The sequence below is a fragment of the Gadus macrocephalus genome, chromosome 12 (genome assembly GCF_031168955.1).
Source record: "Gadus macrocephalus chromosome 12, ASM3116895v1".
Lineage (NCBI taxonomy): Eukaryota > Metazoa > Chordata > Actinopteri > Gadiformes > Gadidae > Gadus > Gadus macrocephalus.
The window spans coordinates 4,702,395-4,713,837 of NC_082393.1; the positions used below are offsets into that span (position 1 = coordinate 4,702,395).

General features: G+C 43.2%; 1 protein-coding gene and 1 long non-coding RNA gene across 2 annotated transcripts in view; both read right to left on the reverse strand.

Annotated features, from left to right (window-relative positions):
- LOC132469818 (ankyrin repeat domain-containing protein 13C-like) overlaps positions 1-10,797 on the reverse strand; it is a 27,509-nt gene extending 16,712 nt beyond the window's left edge. The window contains exons 1-3 of the mRNA XM_060067892.1: positions 10,111-10,797; positions 8,609-8,650; positions 3,786-3,890 (exon numbers count right to left, since the gene is read on the reverse strand). Coding sequence (XP_059923875.1) covers positions 3,786-3,890; positions 8,609-8,650; positions 10,111-10,489 — 526 coding nt within the window. The 5' untranslated portion in view covers positions 10,490-10,797. The remainder of the gene's footprint in view (positions 1-3,785; positions 3,891-8,608; positions 8,651-10,110) is intronic.
- On the reverse strand, positions 1,771-2,470 carry LOC132469828 (uncharacterized). Its single transcript, XR_009528496.1, has 2 exons — positions 2,357-2,470; positions 1,771-2,176 (listed from the first exon to the last, which is right to left on the reverse strand). It is a non-coding gene; the product is annotated as an uncharacterized LOC132469828 (long non-coding RNA).
- Positions 10,798-11,443: the final 646 nt, after the last annotated feature.

Consider the following 11,443-nt stretch of genomic DNA (forward strand, 5'->3'; position numbering starts at 1 on the left):
TTGCACACACACACACACACACACACACACACACACACACACACACACACACACACACACACACACACACACACACACACACACACACACACACACACACACACACACACACACACACACACACACACACACACACACACACACACACACACGTTATCCATCTACATGCACTCAGGGACCTCAGGTGTAGACCTCATGATGTAAGTGAACTAGGCCAAACGGAAACACGTCCTATTTACTAAGATGAGGAAGTGCGCTCACAGCACTTCAAGCTATGAGCACCGATTGTTCGCACCTAAAAGTCACTTAACCGATCTTACGGTAATCAAAATAAGAATAAATCAATGATCTGTAGATTGATTAAACAATGTGTATGATTTGCTCTGGCGTGCGCCTGGGCCAAGTACAGCCAGATTTCCAGCCGACCTGACCAGTCAGCCAATCACAACTGTTCATCTGATATATAGGGCGGGTTAAATGCAATGACTGACTAGAGGAGCGTCTTATGGGAGCGCCGTTGAGGCATCATCCTAAAGAACCAACATAGCTTCCACTCGTTGCTCCGATTGGTTTAGGTCCATCCAATTGCGTCCGGGGGCATTTTGGTCCGCGCCCTTTGAAATCATAAATGAACGGAGAGGTTTGAGACCAACATGCATTTGCAAAATGGTTCCGGCGCCGTCAGGCTAGGTGCCTGCAGTCTATCCTCCACACTCCAAATCACACACCGCATTCAACATAATAGCAGATGTGCAAATTCACTCCTAAACGGATTACGGAACTCGTTGTTCTGGCAGTAATAAGGTGGCTGCTTCTAGTAATACTCCCTTCCCCTGTTTGTACACTAATGGACGGAGATAAGACGGGCAGGAAATCATTTACCGGTCAGGTGCTGGGAGTCACCAGACAACTGCTACCGGTCAGTTCCCATCTAACCCAAAGGAAGAAAAAACGTATGAATCTGTAACTCTCTGTAGGTATGGACCCTAGAGTTTACATTTTAAAAGGCTTTCATGCTTTAAAAGCTATAGCCGAGGATAAGTTAATAGATATCCAACGGAATGATCCAAGGGTCATATTAATAAAAAGATAACCCCACACTGATCTCTCATTGGGTTACCAGATCTGATTTATTTATCAGGAATGAGAAAGAAAATCTCAAAAAAAAAAAAATCTCAATGACGCTTATTTCAGCTTTTTTTATGCAAGGACGAACTTGATCAGAGTGTTCCAAAAATACAACTTTTGCTCTATAGCCAGAGGGTAGATAATCTAGATATCTTGTAAAACTGTGCCTAACATCTGGATGAAGGTCACATGGTTGCTTTGAGGTCATGATATGATGAGAAAAGAATGACGTATTCAGGCATACTTTGTCAATCACTGTCAAATCAGGCCAATGTTACACCGGCTGTGCTGCACAAACCAAATCTAGAAATCTGCTACATGATGGATTTTTGAACAAAAAAGGTTGAAAGTTGCTCAATTGAAAATATAATCCATTAGTGTCAATTCATAATTTGTCAAATGTAGAGCACACATTAGTGACACCCTGAGGAAGATCAGTGATATACTATATACAATACTTCTAACACAAAAACAAGGCCCTTAAGGCCTTGAAAGACGGCTCATTGGGTCCAACAATCCTCTCTCCAAGCAAATTAAAAAATTAGGCAAATAGTTCTGTTCCTGAATAGAGCGCATGAAATCTTAAATAGGCAAGCTGCAGTTTGTGCATATTTGCAATATGGTCATCTGCAAAAGACCAAGTTCACGCTTTCAGAACAGTGGACACAACCCAGGCAGGAACATGTGCTTATCCAGACTTCAACAGTTTTTACAATGACAGTAATAACACACCCACAAGAAACAGATACTGGTACTTAAAAAACAGCTAGCATGGTGCTATAGCCGCAACAGTTATTTGGGAGGAAAGAAAGCACATTTCCTTCTGATCCTAACCTATAAGTTAATGTAAAAATGCCAAGTCCACACCCACACACTAAACCTATAAAGCACTCCACACTTATAAATATCGCTGAATGGGGGAAAACAGTCACAATTTAGCCCCCTCCCTTCATGGCAGTCAGGGAAGTCTTTAAAAGGGCATGTCAAGTCCATTCGTTTATTGATTGAATGCAACGTCAGCAGTTCTTCCGTGAAATGCTGGGAATGGCTGCAACAGAAATAACACGGGTGTCACATATTATGCTAACCAGTCACTGAGGAGTCAGATGACACCTGGCGACACTGTGCCAAACAAACCATTACGAAACGGTACATCCCATGGATAGACTTTGTCAACGTGGGAAATTGAGAATGAACATTTGATCAAATGGGACCTTCGAAACGTTACCCATCAGAACATTTGACTTCCGAGTGAAGTGAAGAGACGTTTCAAGGGAATGGCCATCGTTATTGTCAACAGGACCATGGTAGCCCCAGCTTGGTTTCAGTGGGTCAGTGTCAGTACAGCTATGCGGTTAATTTAACAGTCAGGCAGGAATCCAAATAAGTCTTCAGTCTTGGGAGGGCTGGGAAATAGGCACAAGAGGGGCATCATTGAAAGAACATTGAATGAATTGCTTTTCAGCAGCACACAAAAGCCCCAATGCGCGGAGGAATGCCAGCCCACAGACTTCCACCAACGCGGAGAAGCGAGCGGAGGCTTGCTTCACACGGAAGCATTGGAATGAAGATGAATCATTAGCATCATTAGCCTTGAGGTAATCTCGGGTACAGCAGTCCCACTGTGTTACAGCAGAACTTCTGAGAGACTTCAGAGTGAAGCTGCAAGGGTCAGAGTTGTGCTTTGTTTTCCCGTGTCGTTGCAGAGATATTCGACCAAAGAAAACTACTTTGCACGAATGGATGAAGCTTCCAGAAGGGGATTGGGATAATTGTAATCATACAGTGGCCCGTCCGCACAGTGTTGATATGAATCCTTTAGACACACTTTATACAGTTTAAAAGAGCTCATGTCATGCCATCAGGTGTGGGTGTGATTAGCTGGTACAAGCCGTTTGAAAATCATTCCTTCGCTGTGCCAAAGTGACAACACAAGTGGCCGTGTCCACAGATATATGAAGGATAAATGTTCAACGTTTGCTACAGTCCACTTGGTAGGGTGTTAGAATGATCTATCCAGCATACATCTAGGTGGGCATGCCCACTTGTGATGCCACTATGGCACACTGAAGGAACTATTTTCAAACGGTTTGTACCAGCTAATCAAACCCTAACCTGATGGCATGGCATGACATGAGCCCTTTAAGCACTGACAAATTCCCAATTCAAGGAACATGAGTGTTTGACACAAATATGGAGAGCCAGAGAGTGAAACCCCGCTTCAACCAGACTGGTCTTCCATCAGACTTTGGATATTAATCTGAAGTCTGATTTGTGAGACTATATTAACGTTGACATTTAGGGCATTTTGCAGACACTTATCAGAAGTGACCAACAATAAGTTCATTTGTCAGAAGAAAGAGAAACAACAATATAACGCTGTCGGTACCGGAAGGATGTTGATAGAACGAATGCCAAGCATTTACAATTGCTAGGTTAACCAACTCTCCCAGAGTAGCCTTCGAAGCAAAACAAGATACCGTCAAAAAGATTAAAATATACTAGCCATAAAAAGTTCACCCACGCACTTTATAAAAGTAATCAGTGGCACCATTAGAACAAGCATGTATGAAGCTAGACTGTGGGTGGGACTTAATGGCCTTGTGGCGTCTGGGTGGATGTGGTGCTGTTGATGGACCAGTGTCACAGATGCTTACTCATTTGTCGATCTCCGTAGCTAATGGCCTCGGCGAGGGGACTCCATCCCTGAGCGTTCTTCACCTTCACTGGTGCATTGTGGGCCAGCAGCAAATGGGCACACTCTAAAAGAAGAGGAAGACAAAGAAAAGCAGAGGACCTGACGTGAGAATGGTTCACCATTGTAGCACTGCAGTGTTAAGATAGAAGTTATTGAGAAAAAGAGAAATTGACAGGTCACTCACTCACTTATCTGACAACTACAATTGTGGACACACAATTGTAATTTGTGTGTCCGCACACAATTGTAATTTGTGTGTCCACAATCTACTGCCTGTGTGACTAGACACACCGGCAGCAGATTCACATTCAGATCTTGTACATTCAGACCCTGGATAAAAATATAAAAAAACAATAAGGAAACCAATTCTTTATCTCAGCAGTCTGCAATGTTCCCACTTCGGTGGAAGCTGTAATGATGCATTAAACTTTTCTCTTTCCATAAAACAAAGCGAGTTTGGGTTTACTCTTGGACCCATTTCATAAGTGGCGAAAGGCCAACTTAGATTTCACAGTCTATCAAGGTAAGTTCAACCCAAACAAAGCCATTTTTAAAACAATGATATTGATTTTCAACATCATTGGTATAAAGTTGAAATTATTATTATTTATTTTTTTAGAAACACAATGTTGCCATGAACACATTAACAACCACACAGTATCACCTTCCTTAACAGAGTAACGTGCATGTGCCACACAAGTCCACAATAGCCTTTTATGCTGGGACTCATCTGTTTTCAGGCACCTTGTAGGTTAAGTGTCATAATTGCCCAAGTACCGCAAGACTTTCCGGGACATGACTCACAAGGCACCTTCCCTGCGTTCCGAGCACAATCTCTCTCAATCTAAAGGGTGGAGTGACACTAATCAGAGCCAGTTATTTATTCTCAGCAGTCAACATTGTAGTGACTCATTCATGACAAAAGGTGGTTTCAAAGGAAAACTCACAAGTTGATGCAGGCTTGTTGATCTTTACATGGACTACAAATGTGAGTGAGTCAATCAGAGGTTTGGGTCAAGAAAAGTTTGTTATAGCGAGTCACGCCTATGAATTGTCTAAACAAAGTTCAAAATAAGAAAAGGTGTGTGCTCAGGGAGAAATGCTGTGAACCAACGTTTAAGACTAAACGTTAGCTCAGGCTGATTGCTACAGGCTGTATCAGTCAGACACAAGTGATGCAAATACCAAGAAGAATATAAACATAGAAATCACCATCGCTCAATAGGACGATCGGTTCTTGTTAAGTTAAGTCAATGACAAACGTAATCATGGAGAAACATTCCGTCATACACAAAGCCCCGTCTACAATTGGCCCCCTTTTGCGCGTGCGTGCGTGCGTGTGCGTGCGTCCACCATTAGCCCAAATGTGGACCGATGTTGGTCCTAGAGTGCTGTTGAATGTTATCAGCAGGCCCTGTAGACCAAACATCTCATACACAGCCTCCCTCCGCCAGTGATGAAGGGCAGACCTTTATTAAACATAGGCCCGCTCGTGTGAAACAAAAAACATGGCCCCAGCGCCCACACTCCACGAATAAAGCCAAAGCGATCATATCACGGCCGGCATTAGTCTGCAGCCCTGGCGCGGGGCCAGGATTAGTGTCGGCTGGTGGCAGAGGTTTCCGTTGGAAAACAAGACTTTGCCTGAGTGCACAAGAGCATCCGTGGCTGATGCAAGGCTTTGCTCTGGGAGAAAAATAAATAAATAAAAAACATTTAAATAACCACTGACCCAGTTAAAAGCCAACTGGACGGTGATTGTGACATAATAATGACATCATTTAGCAGATACATGATATTGCGTCACTAGTAGAGAGCATGGATCTTCATGGACATAAGCCCGCTACTGACCACTAAATCCAAGCATGGTCACCAGCAAAGGAATGAATGCACTTTTCCTGCTCTGTTGCGTTTTGTGTGCAGGGGCAGGCTTATATGGACGAGCAAGAACATTCCTCTTATTTTCCTGACTACTGCATTTCCAGTGTGCCGACGTTGCCGATATATATCCCCTTGCTGTGTGGAACTTCTCTTCCCATGGCGACTGGATTTGAAGATGGAAAGAGAGAGTGAGCGGTCCATGGGAGCTGCGGATTGTTGTTACTTTAAGTCGCCCCTTAAGAACATCATGAGCCTCAATGGGAACAGTTAAAAACACAACACTGGACTATTCCCGTAGTCCCATATCATCATGGCTCCTGTTTACCGTCAACTAAATAACAAACTGTGTGAAAGGGTGACATTAAGGCTACCTTGTTGTGGTATATTGCAATGTCAATATCCATTAATTATATAGGCTATAGTCTTGATATTGTGACGCCACTTCTTTGAAATGTGCAAGGGCTATCGAGTCAATATCATCCCAGGTACATGTGTACTATTATTATTACTCGTATTTATTAATTTCTCATTTAGCAGATGGTTTAATCTGAATTCAGATGCAGGTTATTTTGGAGCAGGTTCGGTCATCTTACTGGTGGATCAAACCCGAAACCTTTTAGGTTGTTTACCTGCTATGCTATTCAGCCCCCGTACTAGTCTAATCTATTTGGGATAAATGAAAAAGTCCACTGGACAGACCACATATTACAGTGTCCCGCCACTCAAGCTGCTCTTTTTAGTGCTGACCTGATTAAAACAAATTTTGGTAGAGCTGCCTCTTGGCTGGGCAGATGTGCACACACACACACACACACACACACACACACACACACACACACACACACACACACACACACACACACACACACACACACACACACACTAAATTTAAAGATTCAGACTACTAGAGATTTAACTAGTATAGTCGCATGAAAAGCACAAATAGCAAAACAGAACCAGATCTCATGGAAAAACGTTCAAGGCACTTTTGCAGAGTGGAAACTAGAAATGGAATCAGGCCTTCTGTGAGACACTAACCCTGCCCTTTGGCGGCCCTAATCGCTGACGGCGGCACCAAAATGTGTCCAAAAATACAGAGTGCTGCTTCTTCACTGGCAAATTTTCTTGGCAAATTTGCTGTCCAAGACACTTCACTCGTTTGCCAGTGGAAAGCATGTCCCTAATTCAGAGCTTCTGCAAAGAAACAGCGACCACGCCAGCGACACTGGCCCCCTGCTCATCGATGGAGACACGTCCAATCCATCACAATTTGCCTCTGCACATTCGGTACCAGACACAAAGGCAAACCGGAGGAAAAAGACAAGGACACGTTGCACTCAAAGACACACACACACGCGCACGCACGCACACACGTCATCCTCCGGGACTGCCACGCCCCGATGCATGACCTCACCCAGTAGCTCTCAGCATGTGCGGCTGCATGCATCCCCAGTGGACGGGTACCCGATAGCACCGAGGGCTAGGCCGCACTCATTAGCGCAATCAATCCCACGGTGTTCAGCCTGTGCTGGCCGCCTTCACCGGGCTAACAGCTGTGCTAGCAGGCGGGGACAGAGCCCATTGTAAAATAATCTGATTTACCGCATGAGAGGACATGCGGGGCTAAAACCGACAAAAGAAAAAGAGAGCAAGAGCATAAGCAGAATAAGAATAAGAAATGGTAACCCCTCTGACTCAGGGGAACCTCTGAATTTTAAAAGGTTAAGGGGAGACATTCATTTTTCAATAGCACGTTTCAACGAAGGTCTGCCAGTGAAATTAAATATAGGCAATGACTCACAGAGGGCCGCTGCATTAATATTTTAAGTGTGCTTTCATTCAAGCCCGTGAAACATCCTTTTAAAACAGAATTGCAGGCTGATGGGTTGTGCCAAGTTCTTTGGGGAAGTGGAATGACCATTGCATATTGCTCCACACGACTGTATATTACTCAGTGGTCAGATATGCAAGTTAAGCTGAATGCATAAAATATTTATTGCACTATATTATGCTCATACTGAATGCATCTCTAACAACGATTCTTTTTTTTACTGGGCAGATGATCGTAACTGAAGGCTTACTAGTGAGGAAAGATTATTACTTATAGCCATCAGGGCCAAGAGCAATGGTCATGTTATCTCCACCAATCTACAGTTCTGACATGGACCAGTTGATAGAAAGAAAAACCCATGAAACATACAGAGCGAGAGTGTACCGATGTTCCGATTCTAATCTGGTAGAGAGTTCTCCAACACCCAACTCAAAGGATGCTATGTGTGAGCGTAGTGTCCTTTGGGGTTTCAGTTCAGGTTTCAGTGTTTACTCAACAGTCTGCTAATGCTAGGGTAGACCAATGTACAAGAGGAAGCACAGGGACTAATAAGGAACACCTGATGTGTATTGAAGAGACATTGGTAGTCTAATGCAGAAAAGCCATACTGGCAAAATGAAAGACAAACTGAAAATAAGAACATTATTACAATTACAATTAGGGCATTTAGCAGACGCTTTTATCCAAAGCGACTTACATCGGTTAATACACACATTGACACACCGACGGCAGAGTCAACCATGCAAGGCGACAGCCAGCTCGTCAGGAGCAGTTAGGGCTAAGTGTCTTGCTCAGTGACACATCAACACTCAGCTAGGAGGACCCGGGGATCGAACTAGCAACCTTTCCCTACAAGACAACTGCTCTACCTCCTGAGCTAAGCCGACCCAATTAATGCAGACACGCAAAGAATACGTTGAAATTACCAGGCAGAATTACCAATGCAGAAACGCAAAGAATACGTTGAAATTACCAGGCAGGCACACATAAGATGACAGACGCACAGAAAATAAGATGCATAATAGAACAAATGTAGAGATAAGCAACTGATGTTGCTCAAAATGACGCACCTTTGTTTCCCATCATGACAGCAAGATGCAACGGTGTGTTTCCTGACAAGAGAGAGAGAGAGAGAGAGAGAGAGAGAGAGAGAGAGAGAGAGAGAGAGAGAGAGAGAGAGAGAGAGAGAGAGAGAGAGAGAGAGAGAGAGAGAGAGAGAGAGAGAGAGAGAGAGAGAGAGAGAGATGGGTCAAAAAAATGTGCATTTGACAATTTCGAACAATAATAGCATTAGTCAGTACACCCGTTGAGCTTGGATAAATTTAAAATACGATCATTGAATTTTAAAATAAGTGTTATTTTTTTTTATGTGCCAGACACAGCATTTCTGTGTATGCGTGTTTTATAAGTATTCTAGACAAAGCATTTCTGTGTGTTTCTGTGTGTATGCATGTCCGGACTGAAATTCAGAGCCTAAAATTGTATTGACTTGATTGGCTACACCCCCAAGTTGGCAAACTGCAGTGCAGGCATGCAGTGTGGGTGGCGGTAAGGGAGGTACTCGCATACAACTTGATTTGGAAACGGTGAATGGAGCAGGTTTAATACACTATAGAAACAACTTGGTGAAAGTACTATTACATTACATTCAAGGGGGGGGTGTGTGTGTGTGTGTGTGTGTGTGTGTGTGTGTGTGTGTGTGTGTGTGTGTGTGTGTGTGTGTGTGTGTGTGTGTGTGTGTGTGTGTGTCTACTCTGGATGTGGAGAAATCCACACATCAAGTCCCTACAGACTCTACTATGCTAAGGAAGCTATGCAATGGAAGAGAAGGAGCAAGGGTCTGTTGAAATAGCATGCTGTACCTCTGTAGGTATTGACCCCTTCAAAACGCATCTGCCTATCTGTCTGTTTACTTCTCATTACAGGAACTTGCCACACAATGGACCCCTTTAGGTCAGAGAGAACAAGGTGTGTGTTGGTGGTGACACTTCTTGGTTATTAATAGGTTGCTATGATGGGTTTGTTGTATTTTTGCAAGGTATGGGTAGATTGTGCAATGTTCCCTTCACCATCCATGAGAAATGCACACCAACCTGCTCCTTCCAATGTCCAGGCTTTGTATTCCAATGCATGTCACTTTTCATAATCGTGTTAATGGCCAGTAAATGACTAATTGGTATAAATACCTGAACTTCAGGTGTATAAGACTTGACCATGAGACTGAGATTCAATGTGATGCAAGAGATGTTAACCCAGTCACTAGGCCTATACACTAGTATTGTTTATGTAGAAAAATCAACTTCACAGCAATGACAAAACAGCGTTCGGCGGTTTGAAAATTGTGACAGAAATGGCCTGGGGTATGTAGAGTTTATAGCCGGAAAATACGATGCAAGGTGTTAGCCATTGCAGGGAGTTGCCTCGCCTACCTCCATCTGCTCAGTATTGGCCTACAGGGCGTATGATGGTCTCTTTAAGTAGCTTTAATAAGGCTAAATGTTACAATACTATAACCATTAGCATTTGAGAGCAACGTCAACCTCAGCATAATGAGATCAACAGTTGAACTTACCATGGACATCTTTCTGTGCTATATTTTGCGTACGAATTAGGGAAGACAGGCGTCGGACATCTCCCTTAAAAACACATTCGTGCACTGGAAAGTCCTCAACACCGGCTCGTATGATGGGGTTCTTGTTGTTGTCGTCCACAACATCCCCCGTGGTTGGTAGTGTGTTGGCATTTAGCTGCGATTGCTGATTGTGGTGTTGCTGTGTTGATGGCGATTTGACCAACTTGTGATTGCTGAAGATTTTACTTGCTCTGCTTTTGCTGCTGGTTCTAGTCGAGGTAAACGTCCCAGTGGCTGCCTCCTCGTCCGGTTCGAGTAAGTCCCCCTCCTTGCTCGGTTTGTGGTCCTTGCGAAGGGAGCGGATCTTCTCTCCGGTCATTTTCTAAACAATTGACAGACAGGCAGAGGGTGTCGTGGTCGGATATGACCCTCCGGACGGAAAAAAGAAGCAATTCGCTGGCAAGAATGCCAGTGGTACTTTCCACAAGCACTCTGAATTGCACAACATGAAAACAACGATTCTGCTCCAAATAGACAATGACAACGATGAGGGCAAACACGTTAACCTGGCGTTTCTTTTGAACACAAACACCGCCTGGTTCCTGCTCTTCTCCAAACTGTCGGTAGCTGTACAACATAAGCGGCTCACGCATCATTTGACTCGTACGGAAGAACGAACCTCCGTCTTCCGCAGGCAGCATCGCGAGAGTTGATAGAAGCGAAGATCGGTATCTTATCATAACGCGAATGCGTTACATCAATAAATACTTAATTATTCTAGTCTACAGTGACTTACTGAAAGGCTTTCACATTTGTAGATTAAAATAAAACGTTATTTTGTAATATTTGATTTATTGATATTGTGTTAATAAAAATTTATTCAAAGTTCATAATTTTCTCAAGGTGCAAAAAGTACAGTTCAGAACTGGTCTTATAGTCCAGTCATGATAAAACAAATAATTCAAGAAACCACAAGACACGCAATAGTAGTACATTGAGATATAGGCCAATAGTTAATTTTAGACATTATTTGCATATGAGTCATCCTTGATCAAGATCCCAATCTGTAAAGATTGTTCAGAATTGCTGCTGGCAGCCTACCACAGCTTGAATAGTGACAGTATTATTCCTCAAACAGGAAATAAAATGTAAAGACACTAACTGAGTTGTTTAGTTGGTTTGAGTCTGCCTAGTGTATGAAAAGTGCTATATAAATAAAGTTGCCTTGCCTAAAATTGAGTAATACACACTAGGATTCAGTGCAAACAGCCATGAGGTGTCGCTTCACTTGTTTTTGAAGATAGCTTTGTTCTGGATTTTTGAAATATGATCT